At 36.0% G+C, this 20,932-nt stretch overlaps 1 protein-coding gene across 2 annotated transcripts in view; it reads right to left on the reverse strand.

The window, feature by feature from the left end:
• The window catches only part of ABCA13 (ATP binding cassette subfamily A member 13), a 427,963-nt gene that overhangs the window by 343,041 nt on the left and 63,990 nt on the right, over positions 1-20,932 (reverse strand). For both annotated transcript variants that reach the window (XM_074379707.1, XM_074379706.1), the window contains 6 exons: positions 19,538-19,665; positions 18,636-18,736; positions 18,221-18,385; positions 15,809-16,014; positions 14,899-15,038; positions 885-999 (listed from right to left, as the gene is read on the reverse strand). In XM_074379707.1, coding sequence (XP_074235808.1) covers positions 885-999; positions 14,899-15,038; positions 15,809-16,014; positions 18,221-18,385; positions 18,636-18,736; positions 19,538-19,665 — 855 coding nt within the window. The remainder of the gene's footprint in view (positions 1-884; positions 1,000-14,898; positions 15,039-15,808; positions 16,015-18,220; positions 18,386-18,635; positions 18,737-19,537; positions 19,666-20,932) is intronic.

A 20,932-nucleotide genomic window follows, 5' to 3' on the forward strand; every position in this document is an offset into this window, starting at 1 on the left:
CTATTAAATTTTTGAGGCTTTTAGGAAAGAATTAAAAATCTGATATAGGCAAGGAACTGATTCTCCAGAGGGTCCATCCCCTTGTCCTTTCCTTGTTCCTACTAATAGTTGGGCTTAAGAAGTCCCATATGAATGACTAATCTCCATTCTAGACATATAGAAGAATGGTTCTCAAACAATGGTGTGCACCAAAACCATCTATAGAATGTGTGAAATATATAGAAACCTGAGTCCTTTACACAGAGTAAGATTTCATATGTCTGGGGCAAGGTGCAGGCATTAAAATTTACAGCAGTCTTCACAGATTTAATCCATTCTCAAGTTTGAGAGTTAGTGCTGTAATCTCCCATCATGTTCCAACACACCACACAAATAATAGAGTGTACCTTTAAACTGAACACACTATTCATAACCATACATAAAAATCTGCATTTCAATACGTGGACTGAAATAGGAGAGTAGAAAATAGTCAGAAAAATTTAGTTCCAAAGACCGCTTCTCTCTTCCAAGAGTCTCTGAAACTACCAGCATCTATAGTATTGATTTCCTGTCTAAACTCTAGGCAACTAGATAAGACGATTTTTCAAAAATAAATACTTTACTTTTGGAGCATCTATTATAAATCATGTTATTATTGAAGAAAAACCTTCTTACTAAAATCTGTATTTCCTTTCAAAATCCATTGAGTCATACATTCTATTAAACATCTTGAAACTTGACTCACATATTCTATTAACTATTTATTGAACAACGCATATGAAAGATTGTGTCAATACCTAAATCAGGTTCGTAAATTTTAAAGAGTGCACATTCTGTAATTAGGTTTTGATTATCTTCAGATGATAATTAAATCAAAACTTGGAAGTTAAATTCTGATAACTTACCTAGATATGGAAGTTATTGGAGAATTGAATAAGTTATTCAAAAATTGAAAATAATTATCACTGATGATTTTCCAATCCATGTTTTCTTCATAACAAGGAGATTCCTCAGAAAAAGCTAAATAAAAAGACATTTCCTGCATTAATTATAAGCTGGGTATAACACACAAATCTAATAAAGTGAAAAATGCTAAAGTAGTTCACCTAATATGATTGAAAATGTGAAAAAAAAGAAAAATAAAGGACGATTAGGAATCTTTCCAATTTGACTTTCGCTTCCTGATGAGATGAACCAATGACTGACCACTAAGCAATGTAAGAAACTGAACCATGAAAGATAGCAAGCAATGGGGCGAGACCAATGATTATCCCCGCTCACAGGTTTAAGACACAGTCCAGGCCATGGCACAAGAAGGAGAAACTGAGCCAGAGCCCAGTAGAAATGCTAAAAAGGGAAAAAGCTTAGACTCTGAAAGACAGCTATAAACCACAGGATGGAGTACCAGAGAAGGCTGCACAAGACAGGGAAACTGTCAGTGTGTTTCTCTCTACTAGGCAGATGAGTAATAATCAACACATGCATTTGAGGAAACTACCTGAGACCATGGAAAAACCTACCCAAACGAATTAAAAGTGGCTGGGCACGGTAGCTCACGCCTGTAATCCCAGCACTTTGGGAAGCCGAGGCAGGTGGATCACCTGAGGCCAGGAGTTCGAGACTAGCCTGGCCAACATGGTGAAACCCCATCTCTACTAAAAATACAAAAAGTTAGCCCAGTGTGGTAGGGGTGCCTGGTAAGTGTCTGGCGGTCAGGACCAGGAATATACTTTGTTTCTATCAGCCAGATTGAAATAAGCCATAATTCATTAGTCATTGAGTACAGTACAAAAAAGACGTCTTACTTCAGGAGTGGGAAGTATTTACAATCAGACTGAGCATTTTGCCAGTCCTGCCTAACAAATCTTAAAAACAAGATCCTAAAGAATCAAGTTACTTCAAGCGATTTGTTTAAAGATTATTTATAGGCATGCAAAAATAATTAACACAAAACAAGGTTGAAATTTGTAATATTTGGAATCCAGTAAAAAACTACCAGACGCATAAAGAGGCTGAAAAATATGACCCATAATGAAGAGAAAAACTAATCGATCAAAAATGACAGCAATGGCAGACCTAGCAGAAAGGTACATTAATCACATAAAATGGTTTAGTTATTTAGTTTATACTATTAGGTCGATGCAAAAGTAATTGCAGTTTTTGCCTTTAAAATATGGCAAATTTATTTAAAAGCAATTGCTTTTGCACCAACCTAATGTATAATTTACATGCTCAAAAAACGCAAAATTTGTAAGATTGAATAAAACAAGATCCAATTGCATGCTACACGTAAGAAATACACTTGAAACATAAGGACATAAACAAGTTACAAGTAAAAGGTTGGAAAAGGCATATCACCCTAACACTAATCTAAAGAAAGCTATCAGACAAAGTAGATTTCAGCAGATAACATAATAATTATTTCATGATGATAAAAGTATCAGTCAAGAACATATAATTAATTCTAAATGTTTGTGAACATTACAACAGAGCTTCACAACACATGAAACAAAAACTAATAAAAACCTAAGAAGAAAAGGATAGATCTACAATTAGAGTCAAGAGATTTCAATACTGCTCAAGACAAAATAGAAGTAAGGATACAGAAGATTTGAACACTATTAAACAACTTGATTTAATTGCTGCTTATAAAAAAAATGCCACCCAAAGACAACATAATATATATTCTTCTCCAGTGTATATGGAGCATTTATCAAGGTAGATCATATTGCAGGCCATAAAACAAGTCCTAATAAACTTGACAGGATTAAAGGCATACCAAGAATGTTCAATGATTAAAATGAAATTAAATTGGAAATTAATAACAGAAACATGTCTTGAAAATCCCAAATATTTGAAAAATATCACTTCTAAACAACTCAAAGATGAAAAAAGAAATCAAAAGAAAACGCAGATAGTACTCTGAACCGAATGAAAATGAAAGTACAACATTTGAGTATTTGTGGGATGCCTCCAAAAAACAGTATTTAGGGGAAAATGTATACCACTAAACTCCTACATTAGAAAAGAAAATTGTCTTAAATTGATAATCGCAACTTCCATGTAAAGAAATTAGATCAGTCAATTAAACCAAAACTAAGTAGAATAAAGAAAGAAGAGTGGAAATCAAGGAAATAAAAATAAAAACATTAGAGAAAAATGAATGAAATCAAAGGCTAGTTGTTTGAGAAGATCAATAATAAGACTGATAAGCCTCTAGGCAGAGTGATCAAGAAAAAGGGGCACAAATTACAAATATCAACTATGAGAATGGTGCTTTTACCACAGATTCTATACAAATAAGAGAATAATAGAACAGTTTAAAAAAAAAACCCTTATGATAATGAAATGAACAACTTGAATAGCCCTAACCCATTTTTAAAATTGAATTTTAATTAATTGATTTTAATTTATAATTAAATATCTTCTAATAAAGAACACCAAAAGCCTAGATGGCTTCATTAGTGAATTCTACCAACCATTTAGGTGAGAAATAATACCCATCCACCACAAATTCTTCCAGAAAATTGAAAATAAGAGAGCATTTCTGAACTCATTCTATGAGGTTATGATCACCTCTCAATAGAAGACAAAAACAAATTAAGAAAACACTACTAAAGACCACTGTCCTTCATAAAAACTGATGTAAAACATTAAACAAAATTTTAACAAATTAAATCTAGTAACAAACAAAAAGGCAATATATCTCGATCAAGTGGAGCTTATCTCAGTAACGCAAGGTTAATTTAACATTTAAAACCATCAATGCAATTTACGATATGACTAAAATTTAAAAGAAAAACTAAATTCAAAGACCTAGAACCAACCCAAATGCCCATCAATGATAGACTGGATAGGGAAAATGTGGTACATATACACCATGGAATATTATGCAGCCATCAAAAACGATGAGTTCACGTCCTTTGTAGGGACATGGATGAATCTGGAAACCATCATTCTCAGCAAACTGACACAAGAGCAGAAAATCAAACACCACATGTTCTCACTCGTAGGCGGGTGTTGAACAATGAAAACACACGGACACAGGGAGGGGAGCACTACACACTGGGGTCCATTGTGGGGAAATGGGGGAGGGACAGGGGGTGGGGAGGTGGGAAGAGATAGCATGGGGAGAAATGACAGATACAGGTGAGGGGAAGGAAGGCAGCAAACCACACTGCCACGTGTGTACCTATGCAACAATCTTGCATGTTCTTCACATGTACCCCAAAACCTAAAATGCAATAAAAAAAAGAAAAACTAAATTCAAAAAATTAAAAAGAAAAATCATCTCAATAGATGCAGAAAAGTATTTGACAAATCTGACATCTATTCCTGATTAAAAACTTTTGCCAAACTAGAAATAAAAGAAAACTTCCTTAACCCAGTTAGAGGTATCTATGAAAACCTATAGCTAACATTATACTCAATTGCCAAAAATTAAATGCTTCTCTTTCAGGATCAAGAAAAAGTCTAAGATGTTACCTTTCATCATTTCTATTCCATTTTGTACTAGAGGTTATAGCCAGTATAATAATAATGAATAAAGCAAATAAAAGGCACACAAAAACAACTGAACCATCTTTATTCACAGATAACATGATTTAGAGACAATCTGATAAAATCTATAAAAAACTAAAAAGAAAATTCAGCAAGTTTGCAGGATACAAGATGAATATACAAAAATGAAATATATATTTATATATGCATTTATATGAGAAACAAATTACTGAAGATTGAAATTTTTAAGAATCAAACCATTTATAAACGCATTAAAAGTATTAAATTCGTAGGGATAAATCTGACAAAAAACGTGAAAGATTTTTACCATGAAAACTACAAGGAGTTGTTAAGGAAAAACAAAGAAGACAAAATAAACGGAGTGATATGCCATGAGCTAGAACATTGAAAATAATTTAAAAGTTTTTCTCCCTTAATTCATCTATTGATTCAATTCAACCCTAGTTAAAATTCCAGCAGAATTTTGAGGAATCGACAAGCAGATTTTAAAATTCATATGGAAAGGCAAATGACCTAGAATAGCTAAAAGCAATTAAAAAAAAAAAGTCAAAGTTCTAATACTACCTGAATGTAAGCCTTCCTATAAAGCTATGATAACCAAGGTAGTCAACATTGGTATAAAGATATACAAATAGATCACTGGGATAAAATGGAGAGTCCAGAAAAAGACCCACATACATGTATTTATACAACTACTTTTTGACAAAGGTACAAAAGTAACTCAATGGAGAAAGAATAGCCTTCATAAGCAATTTTTCTGGAGCAACAGTTCCCCATTCTGATTGCAAAAGTAATCATAATACCACATACAAAAATTAGCGCAAAATGAATTATAGACCTAAATTTAGAACATAAATCTATTAAACTTATGGAAAAAAAATAGGCAAATATTTTTGCAAACTCGTGAGTTAGCAAAGTTTTCTTAGCTATACCACCAAAAGCAGGATCTATTAAAAAAACAAAAAGATAAACAAGACATCATCAAAATTAAAATTCTGCTCCTGGATTACTTTGTTCAGAAGAATGAAACGACAACCCAGAGAGTGAGAGGAAAAATTCACAAAGCATATGTCTGATAAAGACTTTGTATTCTGTATATATAGGAAAATTATAAACTAAATAATAACCCGATTTAAAAAGTAGGAAAGATTTGAATAAACAATATATGAACAAAAATACAGGTGGCATATAAGTCCATGAAAAGATAGGTGTTCAAAATTGTTACTCATATAAACAAATTAAATCCATAGTAGCATACCACTACAAACCTACTAGAACGATTGAAATTTAAAAACTGATCATACCAAGTGTTGCCAAGGAAGTGGAAGTATTTTGACTCTCATGGACTGCCAATGGGAGTGTAAAATGGTACAATAACTTTAAAAAACAGTTTGTGAGTTTTGTAAAAGGCTAAGCATATAACTAACACATAATCAAACCATTTTAATTTTAAGAAAAAGAAAGTATATTTCCAAGCAAGACTTGTATGTGAATGTTTACAGCAGCTTTGCTTGTAATAGCCAGAAAGAGTAAGCAACCCAATTGTGAATTGCATGAATGGATTGACAAACTGTGATACAGCCATATGATGGAATAGTACTCAGTGATCAAAGGAATGAACATACTACAACATGAATGAATCTCAAACTAATTAATGCTAATTAATGCTAATTATGCTAAATATGCAATATGTCCTTTTTTGTCTAACTTATTTTAATTTCCATTTATAAAAATCTCTAAAAAATAAAAACTCAAATATAGTGACAGCAGAGCAATGGTATCTGCTGACAGGCAGGGGGCCAAAATTGACTATACAGAGGAAGCTTTTGGGAGTGCTAGGCATTTTACAATCATTATTTATTTAATCTTCATAGCAACTCTATAAACTACGTAATTTTCATTTTACCAAGGATAAAACTAATTAAGAATGTGTCAGATGCAATGTTTGCTCCCAAGTCCATCTGCTTCCAAAACCCATGCCAAAACACCAAACAATCTATGATTTTATCTGCATCATAAAACTGTACTCCATAAATTTAACTAACTGTAAGATAGTCTATTGACTAAATGATGTCTTTATTATATCACATTCTTATCATGTCTTATCATACACAGTTGTTTTAACAGGAAAAGGAGGAAATAAAGAATGTATAAACTAATGATGAATGCATAACTTAATGATGAATGCATATCAAGAGCCAGTGTTTCTCAAACTTTCCTGTGCTTACAACTCACCTAGGAATGTTTTTAAAATGTATATTCTGATTCAGTAGGTCTGAAATGGGGCCACAATTCTACATATCGAACAAGATCCAGATAATGTTGATACTTTTTGTCCAGGGATCACACTTTGTGTAGCAAGGATGTAAGCAAATCAGGTGTGCACAATGCATGCAACACAAGCAAAAGAGAACAATCCAGATGGCCATCAATGATAGACTAGACAAAGAAAATGTGGCACATATCCACCATGGAATACTACACAGCCATAAAAAAAAAATGATGAGTTTGTGTCCTTTGCAGGGACTTGGATGAATCTGGAAACCATCATTCTCAGCAAACTGACACAAGAACAGAAAGCCAAGCACTGCATGTTCTCACTCATAGGCAGGTGTTGAACAATGAGAAAACATGGACTCAGGGAGGGGAGCATCACACACTGGGGGCAGTTGTGGAGGGATGGAGGGACAGTGGGGGGTGGGAAGAGTGGGGAGTGATAACATGGGGAGAAATGCTGGATATAGAATGCAACTATATGAAACAATCCTGCATGACCTGCACATGTAACCCAGAACCTAAAATAAAATTTTAAAAAAATAATAATAATAAAACAAAAAAAAGGGGGGGAAAAGAGAATACACAGTCTATTAATTTTCTTCGGTTAATATTCATCTCACCTTACCCATGTCTCTATATGATGATAAAAAATTTTTATGATGCATTCATTTGCTCAAAGCTTTAATATTTAAAAGTTCAGTATGGAAAGATCTGTGTGTCTGATGTCCCTGAGGAGACTATACCAAGCAAGTATTTAAACACTCTTCTTTCAGTTGCTACCTGTCAAATTCTACTCATTCCACAAGTTCTGGTTCAAACAACTCAAATTGTTATCTGCTCTGTATACCAGAGCTCTATGCTGACATCCACCTCCAAATGTGTCTATCTTTTCCAGCAACTTGGACTTTCTTAAGACTCCCCTATCAAGCTGTGGAATCTCCAGTGAAAAGTAGAGCTAAAATACCACTGAAATTAGAGTAAATGATATAAAAATATATAACCATATAGATGAAATGAATGGAAAAGGAAACAACAGCAGACAAGAAAGAATTAGAGGGAAGAAAGCAAATGGACAAGGGGTATCTGGCATACCAGAGAAGGAAAAGTTTAAGCTTAAACTTCAAGAAGAAGAAATCAAAAGAGAGTCAAGTCTGTTTCCTTCACAGAATCCCCCAAAGTCTCATGACTTACAGGTATAAGCATCTAATTATAAGTGTGAGAGGTGGAACTAAAAATATGCAGATGCGTTTAAATAAAATTTTGAGCAAGAATAAACTCTAACACACACTTTACATCACCCCAGCCAGGCAACGACTCCTCTCCTACGTCAGTAGAAAGCTAGAACTTGACTAATTTGCAGAAATAGAACCAGACTGATAGACAGCTTCCAGTAATAGACACAATTGATAGTATGGATGTCACAACATTACTGGAAATATTGGGGATTAATTTAACCTGTTACATCTGAACAGTGATATTTTCATCATCTCATTTTTTGTTTGTCTCCCATAATGCTGGCAGCCAGGTCTATTCCTTTTCATCTGTGTGGTGTTAGCAGGTATTTGAAGAATTCTGTTTTGTAGGCTTTGGAGAAATTGAACTACCTAAAAGAAAAGATGTGCCAAAAACTATGCCAATAACTGAGGATCATTTCATGGGAGGTTGGCTTACTGCCTCCTTATCCTCAGTGATGTCTTCCACTTTGCAAACCACTCCCTTTTACATGGCACTTCCCATCAGCATTCTAGTGCCTCATTCTTAAATATGAATGAACAGCCTAGAATCATTACAAACTGGAGAACGTTTACACATAAAAGACAGTTCACACAAAGGAAAAAAAGAAAAACCCAGAAGAAACAAAAAGTGCATATGCAAACTTTAAAATAAAGGCCTGTCTCGATGTGATTTTTAAAAAAGATGCAACAAGAGCAAAAAACTATTTTAATGAACATATTTAGAATAAGAAAAAGTTCTCAAAAATTAAAAATATGATTTTTAAAATCTTTAAAGAAGTATTTTAAATAAAATGGAGAAAATATCCCAGAAAGTAGAAGAAAAAATATCCTAAAAGATTATAAAGTTAGGAATTCATACAGGGGGTTCAACTGATGGCTAACAGGACTTCTAAAAAAAAAAAAAGAAAGAAAGAAAGGCAGGGTTTGAAATTCACAAAGAAATAATGAAAAAATATTTTCCAAATGTTTTTAAGTATCATACTAAAGAATACTAAAGTTTACCAGTGAGAAGTAAAAGGCGGTGGATAAGCTACATTAAAAAATTAGAAATTTTATCTTAAGAGCTTTTCAACAAGAACACTATAAACTAAAGTTCTTCCCAAACTTTTTGAAAACATGACATATAATAAATAAAAATACTTGTCAGGCTTACTGGAGTAAATAGAAGGATTCCTCGTAGCTAAAGGCTATCAGCTCAGCCTTAAAATTTCAGACTGAGAGAGTCAACATGCTGGCATATTGGCTTCAATATATCACGGTACATGATGCAAACTAATATCAAATTTATGTTTATCTGCCCAACTAAGTTACCAAATTTGAGAGTAAAACACAAAAGACATTTTAAGATATACAAGCTTTAAAAATCACCTACAAAATCTTCTCTGAAAAAGTTGCTGGAACATATACTTCTTTAGAACAAGGGTATAAACCAAGAAAGAAAAAACTTAGAATCCAGTAAACAAGCTCCAACACAGAAAGGCAGAGAAGGGACTCTTCAGGATATAGGTAAAAGAATCACCAGAGAGCGACCCCCGGCTCCAGGGGACCACAAAACTACAATTGGAGCATAAAGACCACAAAGCATTAAGCCAACAGGAAAAATAGAAGACAGTTATACATTTACAGATTATCTAACAGTTTTAACCATATTAATATCGTCCAGGTTTGGCAAGTGTGGGTTAAATTGGTGATTAATGTATAGAAAACTATCAAATGAAAATTATGAGACAATTATTAACTCAAGAAAAACAGAACAGTGTACAAGAAAGAATATGTGATCCTGGTCCCCATAAAATTAAGAAATGAACACTATTAATGTAGACATGGCACTCTAAGGCTGCTGCATTGAATTAACAAAAATGTGATTAAACTACATTGGTAAGATGGTAGAGGGGAAATATGCAAGGAAAAGAGAAGCATGTAAGAGAAGCAGTCCTCACTTTACACAGTAGAAAGTCAATAAATAATAGCTCATATAAAAAAGTCAAGCATTAGTGGAAGAGGCATATTCCTTACAAATAAAAAAGTAAAAGTCCTGAGCTGAATGAGTCTGCCTCTCAAAAATTAAAGTTGGAAAGGCATAGATCAGAGGACTCTTGTTTTTCATTTTGTCTTATATTTGACATCTTAATATACTATGTACTAATTTGAAGCAAATTAAAAACACATTTTAAAAACATAAATATGTATTTAACTTTTGAAGACTAATTTGGGCCCTTGTAACTCTCACCCAGTAGTTGTGGTGCCCCTCCCTGCCTGCAGAAACATAAAACAAGTTTTATCTCTAAAGCATCTGGCACAAATTGTATGGTTCATGACACACCAAGGAATGTATGCTTTAATGTTGATCCTGTATTAAATACTTATGCAACAGCAAAAGAAACTATTAACCAAGTAAACAGACAACCTACAGAATGGGGAAAAATATTTTAAATCTATGCATCCGACAAAAAGGTATTAGGCAGTAACATAAAGCCATTCAACTATATAAAGTTTTCCAGTAAAGATTAATATATGAACAATATACAAACCTATTATTTTAATTTTGGTTTATATCTTTACAACTTTTATAGAGCATAAAATATGTATCTAAATACACACAAAGGGCAATGAAAAGGGAATCAAATCAGAAGTCCATTAAACACACACTAAAAAGAGAGTAATGTAGGAAATGTGGGATAAGCAGTAAAGCAGTCAAAAAACAAATGGCAAATGGCAAAAGTAAATCTTTCCCTAACAGTAATTACTTTAAATGCAAATGGATTAAGTTCCCCTATCTAAAGACACAAATTAGTATAATAAATGATAATATAGGATCCAACTTCATGCTGTTTTCGAAAGAAGCACTTTGGATCTAAGGACACACATAAATCAACATAGAAAGAGTGATAAAAGATATTTCATGAAAATAGTAACCAAAAGCAAATAAGGCATCTATACCCACACTACACAAATAGACTTTAAGTAAAAAACTGTTATAAGAGACAAAGAAGGACATTATGTAATGATAAAAGAATCAAGTAACCAAAACAGATAAAAGAAGTATTAATATCTATGCACCAAACATCAGAGCTCCTAAATAAATGAAGCAAACATTGACAAAATTGAAGAGAAAAATAACAGTTCTACAAGGAGACTTCAGTACCCCACTTTTAGTAATATATAGAACAACCATACAAAATGTCAGTAAGAAAAAAAGAAAAAGGAAATAGAGAAATTGAACAACACTACAGAAAAAATAGACCTAATAAACATGTACAAAGCACTCCACTCAACAGCAGCACAATACGCATTTTTCTCAAGTCTACATGGAACATTCTCCAAGATAAACTATACATTAGGCTACAAAACAAGTCTTAATATATTTTAAAAGACTGAAATAATACAAAGTGTATTTTCTTATTACAATGGAATAAAACTAGAAATTAATAGTAGAAACAAAACTGGAAAATGTGGGGAAATTGGGTCATACACTCCCAAACAAATAGGTCAAAGAAGAAATCACAAGGAAAATTAGAAACTATTGTGAGATAATTGAAAATAAAACACAACATACCAAAACTTAATGAGACACAGGGGAAACAGCACTAAGGGTGTGAATGTTTATATTTTTTAAAAAAGATCACAAACTATTAACTTTATGCCTTAAGGATGTAGAAAGAGAACAGACTAAGCCCAAAGCTAGCAAAAGAAAGGAACTACTAATTATTAGAACAGAGATAAATGAAATATAGAAAAGAGAATCAACAAACCCAAAAGTTAATTATTTTAAAAGATCAACAATATTGACAAATTATTAACTAGATTGACAAAGGAAAACATGAGAAGACTCCAGTAACTACAACCATATACCAAAAAAAAAGAGCATTACAATTGGTTTTATAGAAATAAAAAGGATTACTGGAGAATACTATGAACAACTGCATATCAAAAAATTAGATAACCTAGAGGAGTGGGTAAGACCCTAGAATTCATCTACCTAGAAAATCAGAACAGACTAAGAACTAGGAAGGAGCTTGAATTAGTAATAAAAAAATCTTCCAACCATCAAAATCCCAGAACCTAAATAGCTTCACTGGTAAATTCTACCAAATATTTAAACAAAAATTAACACCAATCCTCCTCAAATTCTTCCAAAATAATGAAGAAAAAAGAACACTTTCAAATGCTATGAGATCAGCTTTACCCTGAGACCAAAGCCAGACAAAGACAGCACAAGAAAGGAAAAGCATAGACCAGTATCCCTGATAAACACTGATGCAAAAACTAAACAAAATGCTAGCAAATAGAATTCAATAGCAAAATGTTTACAGCAGCGTAATTCGCAATTGCAAAAATGTGGAACCAGCTCTAATGCCCATCAATCAATGAGTGGATGAAGAAATTGTGGTGTATATACAAGCCATGGAATACTACTCAGCCATAAAAGGGAACAAAATAATGGCATTTGCAGTAGATGGAATGAGAGACCATTATTCTAAGTGTAGTAACTCAGGAATGGAAAACCCCAAATATTGTATGTTTTCACTCATAAGTGGGAGCTAAGCTATGAGGATGCAAAGGCATAAGAGTGATACAGTGGACTTTGGAGGTTGGGGGAAGGGTGGCAGGGGAGTTAGGGATAAAAGACTACAAATTGGGTATAGTATATATTGCTCAGGTGATGAATGCACCAAAATCTCAGAAATCACCACTAAAGAAATTCATGTAACCAAACACCACTTGTTCCCCCAAAATCTATGAAAATAAAAAAACAAATACAGGCATAAAACAAAACAAAAACAGAACTCAATATCAAAAAAAAAGAGAGAGAGAGAGAATTAAAAGGATTATACATCATAAACAAGTGGCATTTATTCTTATAATGCAAAGATGGCTCAATACACAAAAATAAGTCAATGCAATATACCACACTAACAGAATGAAGGAAAGAAAACACATAATCATCTCAACTGAGGCAAACAAAAAAATTCGACAAAATTTAACACCCTTTCATAACACTTAACAAACTAGGAATGGAACACTACCTCAACATGATAAGCCCATAATGAAAAGCTCCCAGCAAACAGCATACTCAATGGTAAAAGACAAAGCGCTTCTGCTTCGGGCAGAAACAAGGCAAGGGTGACACTTTTGCCACTGGTACTCAACAGAGTACTGGAAGCTCAAGCCACAGCAATTAGGAGAAAAAGAAAAGAAAGAAAAGAAAGGAGGGAAGGGAGGAAGGGAGGAAGAGAGGGAGGAAGGAACGGAGGGAGGGAGGAAGCTGAAAAGGAAAGAGATGAGCTGTTAACGTAGTAACAAGTAAATATATTTGGTCTAGGCCATTGTTTCTTGGCACATTGCTCCTAAGACCCTTGGAATATAGGAAGTGGTGTCTTTTGCATGCTAATGAATGACTGGTGACTAGGAGCTGCTGGATAGCTTCAGAATGGGGGCTGATCGTCAGGGGAACCAACCCTGTAATTAGAAGGTTGGAACTTCCAGGTTCTCCCTCCTCTCATTTCCTTACCTGCCCTCTAACCTCTAGGTAAAGGAAAGAGGGAGGGAGGTTTAATTTAATTGGCTATTAATTAAATCATTAATAGCCAATGATTTAATATATCATGCCTACATAAAAAAGCTTCCATAAAAACCCAAAAGGACAGTGTTCAGAGTATTTGTAGGTTGATGAGCACATGGAGGTGCTGGGAGGGTGGCAGGCCTGGAGAGGGCATAGAAGCTCCATGCCCCCCCATACCTTGCCCTATGTATTTCTTCCATCTGCTGTCCCTAAATTATATCTGCTTAATAAACCAGAAACCTAGTAAGCAAACTGTTTTTCTGCATTCTGTGATTTGTACTAGCAAATTATTGAACACAATGAGGGGCTAATGCAAATCCTGATTTATAGCCAGTTGGTCAGAAGTCAGAAGGGAGACCTGGACTTGGGGTTGGCATCTGAAGTAGGGGCAGTCTTGTGGGACTGAAGCCTTAACCTGTAGGATCTGATGCTAATTCCATGTAGATAGTGCCAGAATTGAATTGAATTGCTGGACATCCAATTAGTACCAACGGAGAAGTAGAGAATTGCTTATTGTGGGAGAATTGCTTATTGTGGAAGAATCCACACATATGGTCACAGCAGTGTTGGAAGTGTTGAGTATAGAAAAACAGTTTGTGTTTTCTTCTACAGGAGCATGGGATGTTGTCCCCAGTGTGAGCAGCTGTCTTAATGCTAAGTAAAGTGAGAAGGCCCACAGCAGAAAATCTGGACTGTTATGAGTAGGATCATGACGAGTCTACATAAAGAAGTATTTATCATCCAAACTAGTACAGTTTTGAGAGTAAAAGGATTCACTATTAGAAATATTGCAGGAACGCCGGGCGCGGTGGCTCAAGCCTGTAATCCCAGCACTTTCGGAGGCCGAGGCGGGTGGATCACGAGGTCGAGAGATCGAGACCATCCTGGTCAACATGGTGAAACCCCGTCTCTACTAAAAATACAAAAAATTAGCTGGGCATGGTGGCGCGTGGCTGTAATCCCAGCTACTCAGGAGGCTGAGGCAGGAGAATTGCCTGAACCCAGGAGGCAGAGGTTGCGGTGAGCCGAGATCGTGCCATTGCACTCCAGCCTGGGTAACAAGAGCGAAACTCCGTCTCAAAAAAAAAAAAAAAAAAAAAGAAATATTGCAGGAACAATGTGGCCCAGTCAAACAAGGACTTCTGGTAAGTCTTACCGTAATTGATAAGAAAAATTTGTATGAAGTAATCACAATGCCAAATTGTGCTTAGAGATCCACCATATTAAGCCCCACCTTGTTAAATAGGATAGACTGTCAGGAAATCATGTCACCTCACTAAAGGGGAGAAGATACCCCTTCCTGTAGTTAGGCTACTGACTTACCTGATAGTCTGTTCTGGAAACTCTCTTGCATATTTACATATTGAGCCACTTCGCAAGTCTTCCTGATAAACTTTATAAAGGCTTTCCAGTAATATGCTTGTTCCAGGGAAAATTGTGCTTTTTCAAGTGTATGAAATATCCTGCAGTCAAAAAGAATCCAGAGAAAATTAAATTTAAAAACGATCTTGCAGATGACAGATCATTATAAATTTATCTAAAAACAAATATATGCAAATGTATGGCAGTCCACTTATATAAGGAAATAGAATCTTTCCAATAGCTCTATTAATTTTTTAAGTTTGTTTAGAAACTTCTCTACCTTAATTTGAAAATGAGGAATAGCAATTTATGAGAATATATAAAATATAAGACAAAATAAATCGAGAAGAAAAAAAGGAGGGAAATTAAAGGCCATAATAGGAAGTAAATTTTAGGTTAAGAAAATATATATTCCCTATTTGACATAGTTGACGAAGAACTTCCTAGAAGTCAAGGAAAATGGAAATTGATCACATATATAGTTCACAGAGTTATAAAATAAAAACAAGGCAAATTTTCTGTAGAGTTACAGCTCCCAAGAGAAGCTCCTTCCCATTGGTAGTTAATGCATGATTTCTGAGTAATGAAGTAAACAAGAACTTCAATCACATGCACACATTGGACTTCACAGGGATCCTCAATTTCTTATGAAAGATCACGTCAGTGGTTAAATTAAGGGAACTGTTTCATATTTTACAGTTTTTAGATGCTTTCCAACAATACCAGTAGGTTAATATTTTTTAAATATATTGAACTTCTTTCTATTAGAAATATAATCTACCATAGTGATCTATCATTTGTGTTGAAAGGGCAGTTGAAATCATTTTGATGTCCAATTTGTTTATAAGTTTTTCACCAAACATGTACTTACACTATGGAGACAAGCTGGTGCTTACAGTCACTAGAAAAGACTCCATTCTCAGGAGAGGGATCAGCTCCTAGCAGCAGGAAGAGCCGAGTACAGGAAAGGCTTGCTTCTGACAGCTGCATCTGAAGTTCCTGCCAGTCCAAATATTCTTCAGGTCTTAAAACTGGCATGCTTGTGTGCCAAGTAAAGACCTCTTGCAAAATACGATCCTTAACAGGAAAAGAAGATAATTGCTTATAACAAACCAATTCAAACGTGGGTATTTGAGATGCAGCCTTTACCTTGTACCGCTTAACAAAGGGTCCACTCAAATTATACATCAAAAATCACGCCCTATGGCATGGTAAGTAAGTCATAGTTCTAGACTTGAATTTTTACTCATGTTCAAGTTAATATGTCCCAAAATAAAACCTAATCCAATAATAAAGTAGAATGGGACCCAGTGTCGTAGCCATCTGTGTTAGCTAGTAGCGACAAGTAGCCTGTGACCCAGACCCCCTGAGAGTCTTGTTCTTAGTACCACCTTCTATAATTATTCTAGGCTGAGTTCTGGCTGACATGATCCTATAAAATGCAGCAGAAGTGAACTGTGCCAATTCCAGGTCTACCTTCTCTGAGTGGCAGCTCCTGCTCTCCCTCCCTGCCTGTTCTTGCTTGTTTGGGGGATCCCTGTATAGCCATGTCAGAAGTCTGGCTAGCCTGCTGAAAGGCCACATGGAGAAGCTACCTGGAGAAGAGACACCTTGAGTCTTTGAGGAGAATGAGAGGCCTTTGTCTCAGTGTCCCAGCTGACCAGACTCCAGCCCCCACAGCCATCTGACTGCAACTACATTAATGATGTCCAGTAAGAACATCAGAAGAACCACCCCGCTGAGCCCAGTCAACACAGAGGCAGAAGAGAGAAAACAGAATGTGTTTTGTTTTAGGTTACTGAGCTTTGGGGTGATTTGTTAGTGATATGTATCCTAGGCATCATTAGAAAGGGTATCTCATGTATATGTAACCTATAAAATATATAGTTCCATGCTTTATATGAGGCTATAAGTTAAGCTTTACACATAAAATTTGGGATGAGATTTCTGCATGGAAGGAGCTGATATCCAGTAGCAAGAAAGATGTTTGCAAACAGGTAATGTTTTCTGTGCCTGCATGCATTCATATACGCTTTTCTTCTTTATTTTTTTTCTTTTCTTTTTTCTTTTTTTAGATAGGGTCTCACTCTGTCACCCAAGCTGGAGTGCAATGGTGTGATCATGGCTCACTGCAGCCTTGACCTGCTGGGCTCAAGCAACTCTCCCACCTCAGCCTCCTGAGTAGCTGATACTACAGGCACATGCCACCACATCTGGCTAATTTTTATTTTTGTAGAGATGGAGTTCAGCCATGTTTCCCAGGTTGGTCTTAAACTCCGGGGCTCAAATGATCTACCCACCTAGACCTCCCAAAATGCTGGGACTACAGGCATGAGCCACCATGCCCAGCCCTTCACATATACTTTGCTGTCTGCCTAGCATCCCCTCCTGACTTCTTTTCAAATCTTACACCTCATCTAAGGCTCACTGACTTATTTGAAAAGACTCCTAGATGCTTAGTACCAAGGGTCTCATCACTGTTTGCCCTTCTCTACCAAAATAGTGTTTGTACTCCCTTCCACATACCATCATGCCCAGAGTAGATGCTAAGAAACAACTGATGGAATTATACACACTATGCAATTACAATCTCAATTTTCATTTTGCTGTGACATCATTTATATTTCACTAATTTCATTATTTCACTGGTTTTATTTCCATGGTATATAAGGAAGGATACTAAAAAATAAAATAGGTAATACTGAGGAAGAAAAATGAACTCTAAAAATATAAATACTGTATTTTTAATTCTCAGTAAGAAGAATATGGACTAGAACTTGGCAAAATAATCTTTCCAAACAAATCACTCAACATTCTGCAGTGGCACTTGAACACTCAATAGAGGTAGCTCATTGTCCTTGGCAGTTTTACATGAGAAGAACATGACTTTTAAAGCCTGTGACTACTCAAAGCCACAGTTTTGCTGGGATTGACTGATCACCAGAGAGATTCCTCTACTTTTGTTAGCATGTGCAGCCAAGAATGAAGCAGATCAAGGAGCCAGCAAGCCAGAAAAGTAGAAATGGCATGGTTTGAAAATTTGACGAATTTCAAGTAGGTTTTGGCCAGGTGGGTGGCACACAACCTTTCAAACAGTCATATAGGAGGGTCAGCATTGAAGGGCAGCTGGAGTTCAGAGAGCCACCTTCCTTTAAGTTTATGGGCTCATGGCAACATTTTCCTCATTGAAACTCCGGGTTAAATATTAGCATCTTTGGTGAATTTAATCTCAAAAATTAGTTCACTGGTGCTCTTAGAGGAGCTAAGACGGTAGAATACTTACAGCATCCTCCACTGAACCAAGCAGCTTGTTTAACACACTGGTCTTGGAGGAGTTACAATAGCACAACAGTCCCTGGAAACCAACCCATATGCTGGAGTTTCCAGAGGGCAAGACCGCCTTCTCAGACAAATGACCATTTGAGCAGAGAGCATTCTTCATCAACATCTAAAAGATTAATAAGAATGGGAAGGAGTAACATTTATAGAGGCTTAGATACCCTCTTCCTGAGCTCAAGAACTGCAAATATAATAAGCAATGACAAACATTTTAAACACAACATAAATTTTTGGAAAATCTGCATATTGTTCTCTTATTTTGCCAGCACAATTCACAACAGGAGAAAAATTGAATATTGCATGAGCTTCTTGAATGTTTTATTAAAATTATTTATTTACAATTCTTTGCTGTGCCTTACCTGCTTTAGCTCCCAAAAGAACACATCCTTTTCCAGTTTCAACTGGTCAAGTCCAAACTGTTTAAAATCATTAGCTGATGTCTCCAGGCAAATGAGGACTTCTGCATAATAGACAAATTCATTTATTATTCACTAAGGTAGGCTACTTCTACACATGGCCACGCATCAAGAAACTGAATTCTGAACACATAGATTTTTTTTTAAAAACTTGACCTATTATTATGTATTTTATTCTCTTCCTCAGAAAGGAAAACAGAAGTCATTGTAAATCATTTTATCCTTTCTGAAGACTCATGAGAATGTGTTTTTAGTTACAGAAGAGTTTTGCTTGTAAAGTAACATCCTCCTCATTTGTTCCCTCTCCTCCCCGAGAAAATGCAAAGGCAGCAGCCCATGGGAGCAAAAGTGCAAACCTGACTTCCCCAGAAGAGGGCAAAGGAAATCATGCTTAGCATAGTCAAGAAAGTTTAAAGAAAGGCATTCTATAAACCCACGGGAAACATGCTAACCCTACCAGACGCCAAGGAGCAGCAGTAACAGGAGGTGGCAGAAGGAACTGAATACGAAAGATTCACTTATTCACAATGTACTCTGGTTCCTTTCCAGCCTGAAAACCATGGATGCTGCTGCGAATGTGAAAGTCAACCCAGCCCTAGGACACTGCTTGTCACAGGCCACATCAAGGATGCACTCTTCACTGTGCCCTCATTGTTTATTTAGCCTTGGTGTGCCGTATTTTAAATTCCCTAGAAGGCATCAGAGCGAAGCATAAATATGCTTTCAACACCAGCCAACTTATCTTCAACTTTACAATGTTGTCAGGCAGTTTCAAGTCCATTTTCCAATAAATTTCACATTTACACTTAGTGAGTCAGGGACAAATAACACCAGAACTAGCTTACCTTGGACAAAATGTAAATTCTGAGCAATCACGTTTCTGAGAGCTCCATCAAGCTGAAGAAATCTCTTCAGTGCCGGCCACTGGGGCAGGTTTTGCAGCACGCTTTGCAATTTCCAGAGATGCTGTAAGCTGAGGGCAAAAATAAATAAATGAAATATAATGAAAAGTAGTTCAAAGTGCCAACTAGGGAAATAAAAATTTCATTCAAAGGAAAATTTTCCACTGCTTTGAGAAGTGTGTTCACAGACCGAAAGTCTCACTTCATCACACAACCAGATTCTTGACAAATTGCATTGTTTGAATCAGCTGATTTCGAGATGTTTTTGGTACTAAATATGAATTAAACATTCTCTTTACCCCAAAATGAAAAAGCATATTCCTAGTAGTGTCTAAAAGAAGTGAGGGTTAGGATAAAGTTTCACATGGGATCTAAAAACACTTGCCTTGAAGTTAATGAGATACAGAAAAATATTTTGAGAAAAGTTTCAAATACAGAGATGGTGTGTGGTGGTATACAGGACCATCACAGTGGTACCAACTTAGGCAAATTAGCAATGCCTGTAGGATTCTCCAAGGTCAAAGGAAGAATGAAGAGCCAGGCAGCTCAATACAAATAGTCCTCGGAGTGTCAGACTAACGGGCTCCAGACAGGGAAGAAATAACTGAGAGAGAAGCTGGAAAGAAAATGAGTTTAATAATGTGAAGAACCTGGAATAAATATGGGACAGGAAGGAGCAAGACACAGCCACACCATGGGAAGCAGAACTGCCCAGAGCAGATGAGTCCAAGCTTTCTGTGTCTTTGAGGAACTGCATGGAATCCTCGCCCGTAATAAACAAGGCAAGCCACAAAAAGAGAAAAGCAGAAAGGGTTGAGCTACTTGTAGCCTAAGCAGAATATTCCACTGGCTGGAGACATGCCACAGCTTTGAGCCCCTGGTGTCCATCTGGACTTCTGTCCCATAGTGGTCAGTCTCTTCACGGACCTTGATAGTTTGGGGTTGAACACAGGCTTGATAAATAGTTGCTGCTATTCTCTAGCTGGACGGCTGATGGACCTGACCACTGTAGAGGGTATAGAGAGAGTGAGCAAGGCCCCCATGATAATTCTCCTATGAGACACCAGCAGGAAGAGATACCCATCCCCATGTCATCACCCTACAAGGTGGAGCAACTGCTGCATCACATCCTCATGCTTGGGCTTTCTAGCTGCTGACCAGATTCTTGACACCTTGTGCTGGTGTAAAGCTGGAAGCATGGCTTTTGGAACTGGCCATCTGCAGAATGAAGTGGTCTTAGATTAGTCATTGCTCTGACTTTTTGGGTTACACTGAGAAGGAAGCAGAGTGGCTCTTGGAAAGAACCAGAAGGTGAGAAGATTATTTTATTTTCCCCAA

The sequence above is a fragment of the Saimiri boliviensis genome, chromosome 10, assembly GCF_048565385.1.
Source record: "Saimiri boliviensis isolate mSaiBol1 chromosome 10, mSaiBol1.pri, whole genome shotgun sequence".
NCBI classification, from domain to species: domain Eukaryota; kingdom Metazoa; phylum Chordata; class Mammalia; order Primates; family Cebidae; genus Saimiri; species Saimiri boliviensis.